General features: G+C 31.6%; 2 protein-coding genes across 2 annotated transcripts; one reads left to right on the forward strand and one right to left on the reverse strand.

Moving 5' to 3' along the window:
• Positions 1–2469: 2469 nt before the first annotated feature.
• On the forward strand, positions 2470–3178 carry TRIADDRAFT_8383 (uncharacterized protein; the record flags this gene model as incomplete). Its single annotated transcript, XM_002115252.2, has 2 exons — positions 2470–2579; positions 3076–3178. Coding segments are annotated over 2 exons (213 nt in total), but the record flags the coding sequence as incomplete, so codon positions are not given.
• A 4613-nt stretch (positions 3179–7791) lies between these two features.
• Positions 7792–11555, reverse strand: TRIADDRAFT_59318 (uncharacterized protein; the record flags this gene model as incomplete). The annotated part of the gene is made up of 4 exons (XM_002115377.1): positions 7792–9854; positions 10285–10353; positions 10552–10596; positions 10700–11555. The coding sequence occupies 4 exons, from the start codon at positions 11553–11555 to the stop codon at positions 7792–7794; spliced, it is 3033 nt and encodes a 1010-aa protein (XP_002115413.1).
• Positions 11556–19732: the final 8177 nt, after the last annotated feature.

Consider the following 19732-nt stretch of genomic DNA (forward strand, 5'->3'; position numbering starts at 1 on the left):
GTTGAAGAGTTGTAAATTATCGCACGGTACGTATATTGCATTGACTAGTATAGACGTACAGTAGAATAATTTCTGGTCACAATCATTCGTATTAAGCCAATAATAGTTTTCGCTTATATTTATTGCTGAAACGTATTGGGCTGATCAAAGTCTTAGATATGAGAGTATTTGTTATAGACCTATAGGTAGATATTTCTGCAATCGAATTCGATTGGATTTACGTTAGGCTTAATTAGTTCTCTATGCCAGGTCAGATTTTGTGGTAAAAAATAAAAAACATTGGATTGTTTGTTTTGACCTTAATTCTTCTACCCACTGAAATATATAATAGTAATATTTTAACTCATTATACCATATGGCTACTGCAACAAGCGTACCAATCACTGCATGTGCTAATTCAACAGCTTTATATTGATGATGTCATCATCAAGATCTTCAATGTTTTATCAAATTCTATTTGTAGTATAATACTTAGTAAACCTTATTGCTTTAAACTAGAGGACTATAATATCCTATAAAGCCATCGAAAATTCTATTTCTAATATAATCGTTGATAAAAAGAGACTTATCCAATTTATAAGCACTCCCTTGGTGATCGCTAATCTGACCTAAGAAGTTAGTAAGTACACTCGCTGTTGTAAAATGTCGCAATAAATAATATAATCAAAACCGGCGTAATTAATACAATGCAATATAAGATTTTTATATCTTCCATGTTTTTGTTAATCGGAGGTAATGTACGTATATCACGAGATTATAAAGAGCATGTGAATGTCCAAAAAACAAAAGTAGTCTTTTTTGCATAATTAAATTACTGAAATTCATCGTTTTAATAGGAGACCTTATTCTTCATGTTATTCATGGATAAAACATTGTATTTGAGAGATCACCAATAACAATAATTGAATTAGTAGGAGCATTTAATTTATGAGTAATCCTAGCCTCTTTGCTTTTAAGAATAGAATATCTACCTCGGTATTTTACATACTGGCCATCGGTATAATTCAAAATATAAATTCAAGGGCTTAAAAAAGAACTGATGGAATGATGGCTACAGCGACAGGTAATACAACAACAGTAGAACTTGAAGAAACGAATGCCACTGATTTACCTTCCGATAATATAGTAAAGAATATTGGTAACTGTCCAAATCAAAATCACAGCAATGATACAAATAATAGCGACTGTACTGAATTCAATTGTATCGATAACAAGAATCTCCATCAGCAATCGGTTGACAGCGCGATTGAAGAAGATCACCCACGATTAGAAGCCCCGTCTGATGATCATCTATCAACATTAACTAACGACAGCAACCAAGAGGAAAATATAACTGATTCTCAGCCTGCTTGTTTGCATCTTCAACCTATTACCAATTGCGATCAGCAAAGTGCAAGTCCGTCAACATCTTCAGAGACAGGAAGCAGACGGTCACAAACCACTGAGGGAGATGGATCAATTGGTGCTGAATGTAAGTTCTATTCTATTTCTAAGCTAACTGGGTAAAGTTATATCATTTTTATGATAATCGCTGATATTTGCTACGGTAATAAATCGATTCAAGATTACAGTAGCTGATAATAAGCAAAACATACTAGAGAAGCTTTACATAGTTATAGATTCGCTTCAATATTAACACTTAACATAAAGCATGTTAGTTTATTCTGCCATATGTAGATATACTATACAATTAATTATATTTGAGCTTAAATACTTGAGCTTCGCTTTTACCTAAACTTTAATATTACTCTATGCATTCTTCGTTTTATTCTTACGGTGTTGATATTGCTTCAATTTATTCCTATGGCGTTTAGATTGATCAACAACCCAATATTTTACTCCTCTATTCGCTATCTCATATGAACTGCATCAACATGAATCGATAATTCTAGCACATCTCAATATTAGACTATCTAAATAGAAAACTCGATACAAAATACACCATTTTTCTTTTACTTACTTGCGCATTGTCTATAATTCTTACATAGATTTACTAAATCATGGACTAAATTAATATCTAGATAGCTATACTCTAGATTTGCATACAATATCATATCAAACGAGCATTCGCTAACACTTTCAAATACCTTCGTAACTGGCCATCTTTACGTTTCTTAATTGCAATAATTGATTTTTAATATCAACATTAAAAATATAATTCAACCAGCTCATCCATCATCAAGTGACATGGAGCTGCCACCTTATGATGTCCAGCCAGGGGCTGGCCAAGATCCTGCAGGATTGCCAGAATACAATAAATATGGCGGCGAATTTCCCCCACTTTACCAAGTCAATCAATCGAACTCATCTAGAAATCCAGAAACGATTCCTATGCTAAGTACAGGGTTATATGATCCGCCACCGCGTTATGATGACGATAGCTACCAAACTATACCGGATCGCCAACCAACATTACTATCTGACACAGACTGCCAAGATGATTTTATGGCTAGCACCATATATATTGACTCACCAATCGATATGTTATGTCCATATTGTCGTAAAACTGTTTGTACCGAAATTCAATATACGCCTGGTGTTGCAACTTATTTAACAGCAACAACTTGCTGTGTTATAGGGTAAGCCCAATCTACAAGAGCAATAAAGGCTTATATTGAGAAAATTAATACAGTATCATAAATATCAGATAGGGTAGTAGATAGATTTACATAATTATAAGTAGTATTTTAATTATTACTACCATAGATCAACTGGATTCATATATAGACATATTAGTATGACAAGCTAACTATTTAGTGCAACAAACTGTTGTACCGTAGTATCAAGAGAAATCGCCAACTAATGTAACTTAACGAATGAATTACTGTATATTCCAATAAATTATCATGAATCAAAGTGAATTAGCGAAGCGGAATAATGCACTGAAGTAGTCAAGTAATATTCTAGCGTAGTTTCTATTAATATTTCTATCTTTATGGTAAATTAACTTAAGCAAAAACCGGATTGATTACGATTTTTGAAACGATATATAAAAGCTATTCTAAAAGTGTAATTGATAAATCTTGGTTACATCGTATCCGTTAACTTCTTTATTGAATGATCTTTACATTGTAGAGGTATTATCTGTTGCTTTATTCCATTTTGTTGCCGGCAATTATATGATATTAAACACATATGCCCGCACTGCCGCCACACTCTTAAGATATGCCGACGATAACCAGTTCACTTCATAAGCGTCGATAAACACAGGTTAGTATTAAGTTCGTATCGTAAGTTACACTTCGATATAGCACTTATAACTTTATTTCTACATTAGTTATGATAATCTTTGATATTTACGATATACTGTATATATTATACAAAAGATACAATTCATCTTATAGCATTTTGTAATTTTATAATATTCAGCTGCTTAGCATGGCCGATATTCAAGGCTTTCCACAGAAATGCCCTGGACCAAAAATATTTTAATGATGTATTTATTAATATATTTTGTCCACTTTTAGCATCTATACCTGATCATTTCCGCTCAAAGATATCATAAATATTCAACTTGATATGGTTTATAGAATTGACGGATGGTCTACTTTTGTTTGGAATATATAAAATTTTTAAAATCTTGGCTTAAGTAAAAATTATCAAGAAATAATGCATAGATCAATAAATTAATATTATTTGATATATTTTATCTACTTCGGCCTACATAGGTAATAATTCTCATCGATGATACCTATGTTTAAAAGTAAATTCTTGACAAGATTTTATAAAGATATATGATAATAGCATTTTTAAACACGTTTTTCTCTTAATAAATAAGGTAATGTATATATACGTATGTAACTGTTACCTGTATACGAACATTGATAGGTGTAGATGTTTGATATAATTAATAGCATATGCAATTTGAATACAAATACGATTACACTATATTATTACTCGGCATTATATACATTGATAGATTATTTAAATCTGAAATTGATTTAAAATGGTTGAAATATCTATAAACTTCATCTTTCACGCGATATAAAATAGCTATGAGAGCTAAGTTATCAAGCTTTATGCGATTTCATTCCAACATGTATTCAGGTCATTACTCAACCAGCCCTGTCATTTAGTTTTTTTAACATTTTAACTATTGTGTAGAAAACTTTGAACAACTTTTAGCTAGATTTTATCATTAATCATTATAAAGAATTTCATCTACTTTTTTAGTTGCATTTAAATTATCAACATCATCCTGATGCTATTTCATACTATATTGAAAAATTGAATATTATTGTCCATAAACAATAAGTCTCTAGCTAATCATAACGTAAATGATATAGACCATCAAATATGCAGCTGCTAATAAATCTCTAATAGAACACGCTAGTAGTAGCGATTAAATAATAAAACACCATGAAAAACTTCTCATAATAATAAATAGCCTTAACTATTGTAATTTTATGCATAAATGCTCTTATTTCCACCTGGATGCTACCTTCTTATTATGGATAATTACGCCTTCAAACAATACAATTCTCACTTAGCGTTTTCCTCAAATAGTTGTTACTTTTGGCAAATTAGTCGGTAAATTAGCCTGCAATATTAAGTATATACGTAAAAATAGCAAAATCTATTTCAAAGAATGTAAATACCGGCTAGTAAAGAGTTTATATAAAATTTCTGGTGGATAAAAGTCACTCCGCAACTGATTGACTTACTTTAAACGATTTATTGTTAGCTGTAACAATCTTGATATATTAGTTTGATTATGGACGGCAACTTTGAGGTACTTCACACTGTAGCATACTGTAGGTTATTTTTCTGTAGTGCAAGAATTGGTTTACAGCCCTAGTTGATGATCTACGCAAATGAGAAGAAACTGCTATCGTACGGCATAGTCTTTAAGATCTTTAATTATAAAGTTCGCTATTAGTTTTACTCATCAACTAAGACTATAGATTCTTGCCCCGATAGACTAGCATCGGGTTTTGTCTTCATTGTAGATTACCGTAATTCTTAAAAATATTCCTATAAACTAACGTGACGAGTTCTTATTAATTAACTACATGACTTTAATGATCAGAGAAAAGAGAATAACAGATAAGATCCATTTGCAGCTATGATAAGTATTAAGTTCCTCTCTAATAAATTAGTATACAGGTATCATATATCATCTATGTCACTATACAATCCAATCCTAGATACAATGGCTGCAATATATATATATAAGCCTACAGTATCAGCTAATATTCCAATGCGATTGGTGTCATCTAATATGTTGAATCAATATATACTTACCAGTATATTGCTTATATCGCTTAATCATGGATAGATTGTGACTATTCCAATGTATGAGTAGACGCCTATAGTACTACCTGATGTGGTAAATTTCTATCTAGTTATCCCGAATTATCTGAGCATACAACTTGATGTAATCTAATTCAAGATAAATTAAAAGTATTCAACATGTATCGGCATATCAGCAGTATCTTCTAATTTCCTAGGATGAATATCATTTAATATGAAATTTTACTTATTTTATGACAAGAGACATTGCCACGACATTTTCCTTTAAACCTCAGATATAATTTCAGAGTGCAAAGTTAAGCCCTACTTTCCTAATTAAAAAATTAGGATAGCATATAAGTATAAGACTTAATCCAAAACTCGATTCAATATTCTGTTGTCCATAATAAACTGCTTTCCGGCCTTTACACGCAATAAAGGCAATTAATCATCATATGGCCTTTATCTTAGCTATACTATTACATGAAAACGGAATACCCGCGGCGATCATTATTTCATATTGGATCAATTCCTAATAGTAATTTGTTTTAAATCGGTATTCATCATTCGTAATTTACTTAATCTATTACTATATGCACGATTTGTAATGTTATATTAGGTTTACGATATAAAAATTCCGATTCCTTTCGTATTTCGGACATTTCGAAATCAATAACCTTGATAGATGTATATGAATTTGAAAAAATTCTCCATCATTAGGTATTTCGTACCGTATATCGTGAATTTAAATACTGTGTTTACTTTACGTCATACGGAAGAAATATCTATGAAATGATTCCTTTTCACTATCCTTTCTTAAAGGAAAGTATTAGGCTTTTATCAGTAATTATCGGATAGATATCCTAGATAAATTGCATTGCATTCAATACTACATTTATTTTACTTTAAACTTAAGGAATATCACTAAAATGACTTCCTTTAGCTATCCTATTCTTAAAGGAAAGTGCTAGACTTTCATAGAGTTACGGTTTTGACCGTTATAGAGTACGCTTCTTTTTGTTCATTATCAGCTACAAGACTACCATTACGATATTCTAAGTCGTTTTACCATAGCAATTAATTTACTAGGATAATTAAAGAGTCTAAAGCTTTAGGTAGTAACTAATGAAGAAAACTGCTAGATTCAAATTATGATTTATTTCAATAAGTCCGCTATCATACTACAGCAATAAAAATCTTTCGAGTATGTTCTTCTCCGTAGTTAGTCATATTAATCAATTATTATAATACTAATTCTACATACTACTGGCATTACTACTTATGTAAGAATTATCGTAAATTAGCAATTATACCGAATTGAGATTTATAAAATAAAAGTTATTAATAGACCATGAAATCAAAATATCAGGTTAACATCTTGCAAATAAAATTTTTGCTCTATTGCTATCCAATCCACGTCAGTTATCTAATCGAATGCTGGTATTTCCTGAATTCTTGCGTTCTATAAAATTTTGAGCCATATTCTAAACAATGCAGCTTAAAATTAAAGCATAAAATTTTGATTACAAGCGATGAGCAAAGTGACTAACTGAACTTGGTTATAAATACCAGACTATTAGTATTATAGTTTAATAATATGGATAGAGAAATCACGACTATCATAGTGCTAAGAATGCCAAAAGCTTGGGCGAAATATTAATGTAAGTGTTTATCATATTTTAGCTATGTAGAAGACATATCGATGTCCATGTAGCATAATATTGAAGTAACAAGTTACTTGGATAGTTTCTATGCAATAATCTTTATACAGTATATAAATGACAAAGTGGTACAATATATTTGATGGGAGATTTATAGGAATAGTTTAACGTTAAATCGTTTTTAAAAATTTTTGAGTTTTAATCAATAACGGTCATCTTCGTTGACGTTAAAGCTTTTCAGTATAACTATTCTTAAAATACATATTTAAGGAATTCTAAACGCATCATGTTAGAGGGTGGATTTAATTGCTCTTGTTTTAAATTTCTAAGATTTTTAATCAACTATGATCATATAGTCTTATTCTGCAGTAGCCACCTCCAATAATAATTATAATATGATCGGTACAAATATTAGCTAAGCAGTTTATTGGATATTTATCATCGTAGAATTTATATATCGGTCTTCATGTAGCTTTAAAAGAGAAATAGCAAATGCGATCTCTTCAGCCTACATCTTTTAACTATACAATTGTAAATTGCAATATTTAAGAGAAACGTATATGGCATAGTGCCATGTGTACATTAACTTAACCTTACGTTTCAAAATCATGAAATTTTTATCAATCATTATTATAAAACTATAATTAATCTCTTGTACAGTAATTTTTGACATCATTTTTATACGTACTTGAAAGATAAAGATATATTAGCCAGCTAACTGTAGCTAGCTGTGATCTATTTAGAGATTTAAAGTTATTGCTCATATGACAGTAATGTGTAAAGTATCTACATATTGCTGGATATGAGAAATATAGGGATCGAATCATATTGCTTATCGAAGATATTAATATCAGAGAGTAAATGATGTACAGTTCAAATCAGAAATGGAATTGTCAATTTAGTTACACATACTCCAATCTATCAAAGACTGGCAATTAAATTGCATTTTGCAACTTGAGCATCTTCCATCTTTTGAAATCTCTTGCTGTTGACTTTTATTGCCTAGGCAATTGAGTTTTTGACATAAATTACATTTAAGGTAGAACTGACATTTATATTGTCGTAATCTATAAATTCTTTGCTTAGCAGCTGCCTCTAATTTCTCTCTTATGAAATTTTGCGGACGCTTTTCAGAAATCGCCAACTTAATCTCATCCAGCTGATTTGTCGATGATGGCTTAGATGGTTCATAGAAATAGCGTAAAGCAATATGGCAATCCTGTTTCTTTATCAAAATGAAATAGCGATCATCTTGGAGATAGAATTTAGCGCAACGATCACGCAGTTCTACGTCAACATTTTTCCATTCTTTTACAAATTTTGTCAAGAAACAGTCATAAACACCATCTGCAAGGTAGGTAATATCTTGCGAATCATAACCAACATAAAGCCATTCTGAGACTTGATAGCGACTTAAATTAAAATCGTGAGCTTGAACATCTAATAATTGGGGTGCAAAATATCTTCTTTGGTCGTCTTTGCAATCAGGATTTTTAATTTCGCAAATAATATCAGCCATTTCCATGGATTTAATGATGAGCTCTTTGAAAATGGCTGCACCAAATCGGACCACAACACTATCAATGCAATTTTCTTCCAAGATTCCAGCCTGGCGTGCGTTGTAAAAACATCGCTTAATGGTTAAATTTTGAGCTCGGTGGCCATCTAGTATTATAAATGCACGAAGTATTCCTAAATACCAATCGATCGCAGTGATCACTATACCATCGTCACCATTGGGGTAATACAGGATTATTCCAATATCATGTAAATAGAGTAACATATTTTGGACATCTTCTTCACCGAAATAGATTCCATAATTTTTAACCATATCGCACACTTGGGAAAGTAACATAATTTTATTGACTTCCTCGCCATGAAACTGATTACCACCCGGCCTTGATGATGAAACATTATCATCTTGTGCCAGACGCAATATTGCTGCTGTAATATACCATCGAATGGGTACAGGATTAGTGATGAAAGGGAGACAGTTTGCAATTACTGTAATAAATTTATGCAACTGGTGACAACATTGTTGACGTTCTTGTATTGCATTCTGGCTCTTGTCGTCTGGATTGCAATTAAAGATGATATCTGTTGAGAAAATATGTTGCTTATAATCGGATGGTAAAATGGAGAGTAAATTGGATTTAAATTGTTTAAAATGATGCCTTCGTATATCTTGATTTTCAATGAGATCGCCATGAGATGCTACCAGTAAGATGATCGGTAGGGCTAACTGATGATGAGTAACACCTATTTTAACGTTAATTCTTTTCTTCGTTGGGTAACCATCAACGATCGAAAATACCCATTCTCGCATTACACTTCGATAGGTCATGCTGGTTGGGTAACCATCTCTTGTCTGTACTTCTTCATCCATCTCTTGAGCTAGATTAAAAACAAGAATGTAAATACCATTGACGGGCATAAATGGCTGATGACTCAAATATTGATGTGCTCGCCAACCGAAATGCCATACAGTAACATATTGCTGGCGGATAGCATTAATGCGACTTTGTATTTGATTATGTAATTCTGCATCTGCTTTTGAATCTTTATATTTTTCTTCATCATTAGGATCCCATACAACGAAGCCATTTTTTGCATCTGGATTGGCTTTTTTCACCAAAGCTGTTCGTATGCTTTCCAATTTAGCACTTTGTTGAATTAACTCCATTCCAGTAATTGTTTTCTTGTCTAATTCTCGACGATAATCTTTCCTTATTTCATGTTCACAGGGGTAATAACCAGCAATATTAGCCATGTTATAAAACGTAACTCTTGGAGTCTGTGAAAGGATATCTTTCATGATTTCATCTTGAGATAATAACTTGGCAATGAAAGATTTCCCCGCACTTTGAGAACCTAATAACATTATTCGCATACCATCAGACCGGCAATTTCCTTCGTGTAAATAGGCCCAATAGGACAAGAAATATTTCGTATGAAAGAAGCCTACAATAATTGAATATTGACAAGGTAATCAATTATTTAATAATCATTTTGCCGTAATGTAGAAATATTTCTCTGCGGTAATTATGATAAAAACACGCTATGATCTTATTTAGATATACCACTTTAGCCTGATATAGCGTTCTATAGATTGATTCGTATTTAAAGATAGCATATATAATCAGATGTAATTTCTTTCTACAGCAATGTGTTGGGTAGCACTTAGATACTTAACTAGTTTAATAACATTGTACTTATCTATAATACATAGTAAGCATCATCAAGCTCTAAATTGACTCTCGACTTTTTTATGAATTATAGGTGGGCTGTGGAAGTTATGGTTAAGCAGATACAGAGCTAGTGGCCCATCGTAACTAGATCAATCGGTAGAGGCTAGTACTACCGATGAACAAAGATAGTTACGAAGTATTACCTGTAATTTCTCCAAATTTCGGATGGATCATAACACCACCATGTTGCTGCGGAATGAGGGGTACAGGTACTAAATCAAAAATAATAGTAGTCGAGTATTTACCCTTTGATAATTAAAGCTGTGAGCATAATCTATAGTTAAAATAATTGCTATCGACCAACAAAATGTGGTCCAATACTTGGCATGGAACTTCTTGGAGAAAGAACTACTCCAATTATCCCTAGCAGCGATTGAAAAGTTAAGGCTATTTTCCTATCCATGACTTACCAACTCCATCAGTATTATAGCGTATTATCTCTCCTATGATTGATCCTAAGAATTCAAGGTGAAAAAATTTACTTAATTTCTTTCTAAGTTCAAGAATGAACAACTTAATCACTTTATATCTATGTTCACAATATAGCATTACAGAAACCTTTTGCTTTACAACTGGAGGGTTTTGATGGCGATGCTTGGGACAAGGGGTATAAGGAATATAATGATGGAATATCAAAGCAGTCGTTACTTTTCCGTGCTTTTTGGCGTAGTTTATCGACAGTTTGTTTTAGTTCAAGAGCATCGTCAAATTTTCTCAATTTTACTCGAGCATTAATTACACCATCATAGGCCGAGATCGTTTTAGGATGATGTTCTGGAAATATGGTAGCATAAATACCAAGTGCTAACCGATACATTCCGTCACTACTTAGATATTTACCGAGATCGTCGCAAATATGTCCAATAAGGGCATAAGAGTCGCCAACTTCCTCGCTATCACAGCCTATTGCATTTAATTTCGCGTTTAGGGATCTTTCAAACATCAATAAAGCTTCCTTAAATTTACCATTTTTTTGATTTTCTACGCCAAGAAGATCATAGGTTCGAGCCAATTTCAAACCATCACATTCTTTTACTTTTGATTTTAGCTGTAAAGATTTCATTAAATCACTTAAAATATCTTCATGGCTGCGCTTTAGCTTTTGCTTAACTTCTCCTTGTTTGTCTAAACCTTCGGCGATTCGAACTTGGTCTTGTAAACTGTTGCCTATTCTAGTTGCTGTTTCAGCGTATTCAAAGGCTTGCTGATATTGTTCTAGTTGGACACAGGTATCAGCTAAGTCTAAATTTAAGCTGTGTCGAAATTGAGCAAGATCGACTTGATTCTCGAGTACTTTCATTTCTTCAAAGATTAGTTGAAATTTCAATCTAGCTTGGGTAAAGTCCTTTTTGAGGTATAAGTCAATACCTTCTTGTCTGAGAGCTTTCATGTTAGGTGGAATAGAGTCTCCCATGTTGAACTAAATGGTGTGTTGGGCAGTTTAAATCAATTAATCCTAAATGCTTAACTTTGATCTCTTTGTTAAACACTAGATAGGGGTAAAGTAAAATAGTGATGAAGGTTTCTTTATTACCGATAAATATGTCTCCTAGATAGTAATTACTTTTGATTGATAGACATTTTAACACGGAGAATATTTAATCTTTGATCACTAAGAAATAGCCTCGTTAATAATTCGATACGAGAACCTACTATTGAAGATCAGTAAATTCCAAGAGTCGAAATGTTACAATGTCTACTTGTTAAATGATAAAATTTTCATGAGCGAATAGATAAAGTACCGGTATCCTCAATTTTCTATGGATTTTCTATCGATCTGACGATGATTTTAGTTGTAAAAGACTTCTATAGTAGTCAGTCCATTAAAATACCGGTTTATGTTCTATATACAAGATAGATGAAAACTTAAGGCTTAAGAGCATGTTCATGATTGAAAAGCATGAAAAACTGAACTGATATTATGCCTAATTAATTGATAACAGAATCTTGATGAAATGATGAATATAACATCATTAATTCTCTATGGATATTATAATATTTATGGTTATTGAGATTGGAAACCTTCTGCTATTAAATAGTTAATTAAAAAATGTCTTTCAATAAAGCCAAGGTGTACGAGAATATTAGAATAACTTGAAGGGTGCGGAGCTCTAGTGATAAATGAATTGCTTGCTAAAATCGTATCATCCAATCAATTTGGATTTCAGCAATAAGAGTAGTCGGCGAAAGGTAAAGAATAGCAGAGTGGTAGTCTTAAGAAGCTTAGACTGAATATTTTGTAGAAAATGGCATCGAAAATGTTGAAGATATCAATGAAGTAAATTCTATAGTTTGGGTTGAATAATGTAGAATGTCCAAGGTTAACATTTTCTGCATGAAAGCATGCTTTGCCTAACTACTGGATCAGATTAATAATATTATTTCTGTTCTTGTAATTAGAATCGTATCCAGAAAATAATCGATAACGTATCCGGTAGTTAATATTTAAATTGGATTGATGATGATGACTAGGCTCAATAGAATAGGATCAAACCTTTCAATCGTTGATTAATGTAGAATGTTCGAGGTTAAGACTATTTCTCTCCAGGTGCGTGCTTTGCCTAGCTATTGGAACAAATTAGCGATAATATGACTTTTAGGTACGTAAATTAAGACAGTTTCCAGGGGATAAACTAGAACTGCCTGGCAATTAATATTCAAATTGACTCGATGATGACGACTAAGCTAAAGAGTATAGGATCCAAACTTTCAGTCGAAGTTGATGAAATCAATTTTTTTACTACCGCAAAAGCTTCACTAACTTGATGATTAACCAGTAAGGAAGCTGAAGGCTGCCGATCAATAACAAATATCAAACAAGAAAAGTCAATTGGAAATGGCTATTGCTATACTATGGTTATCCTACTGAGATTTATGAAGGTGATAATTCTCATATGCTCATAGCGGTCACTAATGCTTAGACGGACAGCATCACATGATCAATTAATTCAAATTTTTTCACCAATCATTCTAAACACCTATTATGATCTCGCGAATAACGGAATGGTGTAGAATGGCTAGAATAAAAGCTATAAGCCATCGCCTCTAATTATTATTCAAGAAAGCTAATTGACATTGTATTGATACATTTAGCGGAGAATGTCGGCTATGCAGTTTCTAGGTTAAGCTTGTTTGAGCTGGTATTCATTCTCTGCTATTGATGTTACTGATGAATATTTGATTGACATGTATTATATCATTGTGATTATGAATCATTCGCCAGAATTGCATGTTGGTCGATTAGGAGGTTGGAAAGATCAAAGCACAAGGCATAGCTAATAAGGTTGCGCTTATTTTGAGGGATTGGTACCTTACGGGGAAAAAATTGCCATGCTAATATTAGTTACTTTTGAATAATGTGGTTTCCTGATTGATATCTACTTCATGCGAATTGATACTGCATGACTATAAACATGATTATAGTCTTGTTAAAAGAGCTGGAAATTACAAATTGGTTAATTGTACATTGTCTATCTTTTAAGTTTGGATGATTGAATCATCACGATTTCTAGCTATGGCTTGCTTGTATCTTAAACAATATAATTTTAGCTGTTAGCTCAAAATTGTAATGGTATCTTAAGATGGAAATAGATCTTCTGAAAAGTTGATTTTGATGAATGACATTAAAGGCATTCGACAACTCGAACATTAAATGGAAAATTCATTCATATTACAACATTAAAGCAAAGATACTGGATATGAAATATTCCCCGGGCAACATCGCCTACTAAAATTGATATCAATACGTGTCTTGTAGTAAGCAATTGAATGACGCATTGGAACTTGAAGCCCATTAGCGTGCCAGTAGACGAAAATTTCTACATAGTTAAAATTATCCACTTTACAATATTAGAGCAAAAATAAGTATCAAATAAAATAAGAAATATTTCCGTGAAACATTGCGTACTGAAACTGATATGTGTATCTTGTAACAAGCAATTGAGTGCTGTAATGGAATTTAAAGCCCATTCACATGCCCATAGATGAACAATTTCCTACTTAGTTCGATATGCCATAATTAAATCCTAGCTCAGGATATTTGGTGTGGTAAACTTGAGAACGGTAGTCTTAATGATAGATGCATTTACTATAAAGTAGTGGAAAGAAAAACTTGCAATAAAGCCAGAGGTTCAATCAACAAATTATGTCTCTGACTGTAGTATCTAATTGATTACTAGAAACTTGAATAGCAATAACTGTGAATATATGATTTTCTCTAACTGAATATACGGGCTGTATATAGAGTGCTTTGAATTTATAGAGGAAAGAAGATTTGAAATAAAGCCAGAGGCACAATCGATAAATTTTATTTCTGACTATAATGTCTATTTGATTATAAGAAGCTTTGAATAGTAATGAATGTTTACATATGGTTTCCGCTACATGGATATACCGACAGTATATGGAATGCTTTAAATGCTATAGGTAGTGTTCACTTACAAAATTACAGATTAACTATTAAATAGAATATTGTAAGCAACATTTTAAAAATATCACAAACGTCACAAGGAATATCTTATGAGGAATTAAAGCCAATTACAACTACGTTCATAATAGCAAATATAAATATCGCTTCTGAATAGAATTTAATTAACCACCAAAGCTATGATTATGGAGTACGTAAATATCTCAGCTATAAAAGTAATTATTTGTTAGTTGGCTTTGTTGGTACCTAATAAAATACAAGATAATAAATACTTGGTAATTGTTCTGCTATGCTTTATAAAAAAAGTGCAAGATATAACCTATTCAGTAAATGATACATATATTTATACCATAGATGATGGAGAAATTGATTGCAGCTATTAAAACATATTTGCTCGATTGCCAAATTTTATTGTCTATGTATGATGCAGGTAGACAATAATAATTCATGGATATTAAATCAAAAGTAATTGCATGGGTAGTAATTACGCTTTGCAAGGTAACCTTACAGGGTAGAAATCAATCTAACGAAATAAACCGGTACTGATTTTATTAAAATAGATTCGCAGATGCAGACAGGCCTTAAGGCAATAGGATAGGCATCTCTCAGCAGTTATAAAAGTAAAGCGGTACCATAGGCTTTCCTATAACCCTTGGATAATTTATAGATTAATCGCGGTATTATTCTTAAGAATCTTAGGCACGGACTTGTGATATATACCAATCACGAAACTGCAAATTTTAGAAAAATAAGGGCTTTATTGAATTCTTATACAAAGAAACTAAGGGCTTTATTGAATCTTATAATTTAAAAATAAGGGCTTTATTGAATCTTATACAAAGATCAACTACGCAGCTCTACTTTAGCCGAATACTACTTCTAAAGACTTCTACAATAAACTAACAGAATAATCTAAAGTTGCATGCTTTTATACTTTCCGTAGCATTCGCAGCTACAATCCGCATGGCAACCTTTTACCTTATTTTACACATAGTTAAATTATTCTTAGTAAGACTATTCTACTGCGGACCATCATTAATCCAATATGGATACGACTACAGTACTCACGTAGACATTATTGACACCAGCCAAAATACAATGAATTAACCATATCCTAATATATGATTTACAGTTCTATTTTTACCTATAGCCATATTAGTAACTCAACAGCTTACTGTATATAGTCATCTGTACTCTAGCATAAAGTCTCTACCACTACAGTCTATAGTTATAGCTACCAAATATATCTTAAGATAAAATCTACCGTACATTATACTAAACAAGGCTAGCAGCCTACAATCACAATACTAGTTACATTACAGGACTAAAAGGACGTGGAAATAGTATGAGCAAATCTGCACGAAGCCTGTTTTATGATAATGATCCCAACTCATGATCGCGTTGCCTAGATACAAAAATTGGAGGAGAGGCGTAATCGAAAGTTAGACATACTAGCTTTAATATTAATATTGATGCAATAGTTTTAAGACAACTCTGGGATAGTATTTTATATCATTGCTATGCTTTGGTTTAGGCAAGCCATTCAATCTATTTAAGAACTAAAAGCATCATCCCCTGCTTTTTTAATTAAATAAATAAGTAAATTTTATTGGATTGACATTGCGATTTTTGGCGTTATTGGATTTGATCAAGTTACACATATAGAATAGGTAAGGATGAATGCTATTTTAACAAGGAATAGATTTGCTATTAGGATAAACTATCTAAAATCCACCATAATATACAGCAATTGCTGTATAGACATGAAATAGCATTAAGTTTGTGATTAAAAAGGAATTAGATGAGTTTCTATCTTATAAAGTGCTATCACGGTACTATCTTAATAACGAATCCTTAATTTTTAAAAAAGAAAGTAAACAACATTTTCCGGGAACTTTGCTAAAAGGTAAACTTATTATTGTAAGTTTGACGATATTGGCACTTATAAGTTATTCTTTTCTCACATTTCATTATAAAATATAATTTCAATAATCGAGAAACATTATGTAATGAAATGAAAAGTGTAGAGATCAAGCTACAAAACTTTAACAAGCTTTGATTCTACTTTCGTTGCACTCCGGTCGACTTAACGCTAATATTTTGACACCAAATAAAATTTGGGGAAATAACCGAACAACAATTTATTTCAAAACAAAAATGGAGAGAAGTATAAACCGAACAACCTTACAAATACTTAGCTTTAAGTATTATTAAAATAAATGACAGACTTAAAAACTGTCAACGACCAAACAACCTTTCAAAAAAGAAGAACGTTTTAACTTACGACAATTCGACCCCGAATTCGGCCTTTTAACTACAACAAGTTCTTCAAATAAAATCTTCTTCTACTCTCCCCCTAAATTTTCTAATTGCACTATCATTTATAGGCTTCGTAGAGCCGTCAGAGGTATATAAAACTAAACATTTGCTAACCAATCGCTCTTAAGATCCGTTTTAGAAAACTACTTTGCACCATTTAAGAAAACAAAAATCATTCAAAGTTCAGACACAATTTACCCTACGATTCCCTTACAAAACACTATAAAACTAACAAGCTAATTATAAAAATACATCAAACTTCATTTCTAACATAATTTCTATCATTAATACACTATAAAAGTCTAAAAATCAGCCTTTAAACATCAAGATTTAGTCATAAAAACAACATTCTAACTACCTAACAATCAACACAACCTCTGCCAATTTCCATCTTATTTTCTATTTTCCTCACTAAATCTCCTAATGTGAGTTCAAATGACGTCATAAAATTCTAAAGTTTCAGATTCATAACAAAAAGTCCAAATCTCAAAAATCAACTCTTACGATATTTTTCACGAATAAAAGTCCAAAAATTTAAATAAAAAAAATTTATAATTCAGATATAAATTAAAAGTAGTTTTCTGACATTAGTATCGCTGAGTATTGACAGTTGATGTTTTAGCGCCAGATTGTACTGTAACTGTACGATGATAGACTACATTATTGTACTTTACCGTCATGTTATAAAATCTCCTTTCTCTAAGGATAGGGTTTTGCTACTAAGTTAAATTTAGTTACAATTTGAATAGACGATCAAACGCCCTTTCTTTAGATTAGGCATTTGCTCCAGGGCTCCTTCTATAGTAATCTATATAATACCTTGTAAAATAATGAAGAAAAGATGGCGACATGATGATTTGGCCGGGTAAAACTTAAAGACACTATCACTTTCTAGGTATTTTCTATAGTAAAATAGTACTAGTTACATACTAAAAGCTATAAAGGACTCTACTTTTAGTCCTTTACTACAATTAAAAACTCTACTATTAATCCGATGGCAATCATAATTCATGTACAGATCAATTGGAGTAGATATTTATAGCTTTCCATTTATTTACAAAATGTTATATCTAAACCCTTAGCTTCATTTTTATAACGTTGGTAGGGTTAATGCGGCAACATAGGTATATGCTACGCTGATATTAGAAAAGAACGAAGGAGATAGAATTTCGCAGGCTGTTGACTGTAGAAATGCATGTAATATTCTATCAACATTACGGCCACTTTAATTTCATCAAGTTGAGCTGGAGACAGATAGGGCAATTTAGTGAGTCAGTTTTATGAACTTATATGTATTAAAGGAACATATCCAGTAGGTTCTTATACTTCGTTACCATATTGCTCGCAATAAGTGATACAAAGAAGCAGATATAGTCTGAGGAAAACTACGGTACTTTACAAGCTAATTTGATAATATAAAATTTGTTACTATTATTTTTATACATGGAAGAAGAAATACAATCTTAAAGCATAAGTTCAATATTACGAGTTAGTCTTAATAATTGAATTAATTTATTTTATCACTTTATTTTTGTATGACAATACAATAACGGTAAAATATTTTACCGCGGTATAGCGATCAAACGCTCACTTTTTATTCATCTTATCATCTATCTTTTAAGTTCATCAACGCTATCAAAATACTATGATAAAATGGCTAGCTTTATTAACTCTTCCGAATAAGTCTTTAAAAGCCATGGTGATAGTAATTGGTTTAAAAAAATTAATTAATCATCTTTCTGTATTAGCATATATGTCTTTATGTTATTGAAACTACGTATTCTATCGAAACCATAGTTATTTAGGATCCATTGCTTTTCACTAGTACTCGTGTTTTTAATTAGTTTGTATATATATAAGTTTTACAAATAAAGTATATGAAATAATTGTTACTATGGTACTAAGAGTTCTTAAGACTAAAATTAGACTTAACTTTAATTTACTTTTGTTTAAATTAAAATAGCTTCCAGTAATCTTATATATTATGTATCGAATTAAAATAAAAATTTAGTATATTTTGCACCTAACATCTAATATACAGTATATCGTGATCAGCTTCGAAGCTCTAACTGACTTAATATGCAAACCAATATAATCAGTCTATCATATTGAAGTCTTGCCAACAGCTAGAATAAGAAAGTTAATAATTTTATTTACTTAATAATTTTAGTGTGCATTAAAGGCAGCCAAGTTAGTACGTAGAGCCCAACATTTTAATAAAGTAAAATAATTTAGGCCTACCGAAACTACAGTATTATTTAATCTTTTAAAGACTGTGAATCAGTGAGATCTTTATTAAATTGAGATATATTTAGTGGTCATTGATTTCTAGTACTGTATTTAAATTTATTGAATCTAAAGATAGACTCATCTTTTACAAACAAGACTAGAGACGCTTTCATCACCAACAGGGACTTTTGAACATTACGAATTGAAAATATTATTTTCGCTTTAATATTACAGTCATTGTAGCTATACGATTCCATATTTTACTCTTATCAATAAGCGTTATTAACAATATTCTTAAAGACCTTCATTTTGCTTTAATGTTGAGCTTATGGTAGTTCTACATGCTATACGGTTATATAATCATATTGCAAGGATTGCTACGTTAGCTCGGTAAAAATAGCTTGATACGAGTAATTTCATATCTGCATTTATAATGTTGATAGTTGCATATAGCCTATAAATCCTATGACGGTGTTTTATAGTGGACATACGAGTAACCTGACATACTGAGGTGCAACATTTTAGCGACACACCGTTGATAATGAATATATATGTAATTTCATTTCAGGAAAAATATTTACGAGATTGACTTAAAGTAGGAATTTAAGCGTTGACCT

Source organism: Trichoplax adhaerens, genomic scaffold, assembly GCF_000150275.1.
Source record: "Trichoplax adhaerens TRIADscaffold_10 genomic scaffold, whole genome shotgun sequence".
NCBI lineage: Eukaryota > Metazoa > Placozoa > Uniplacotomia > Trichoplacea > Trichoplacidae > Trichoplax > Trichoplax adhaerens.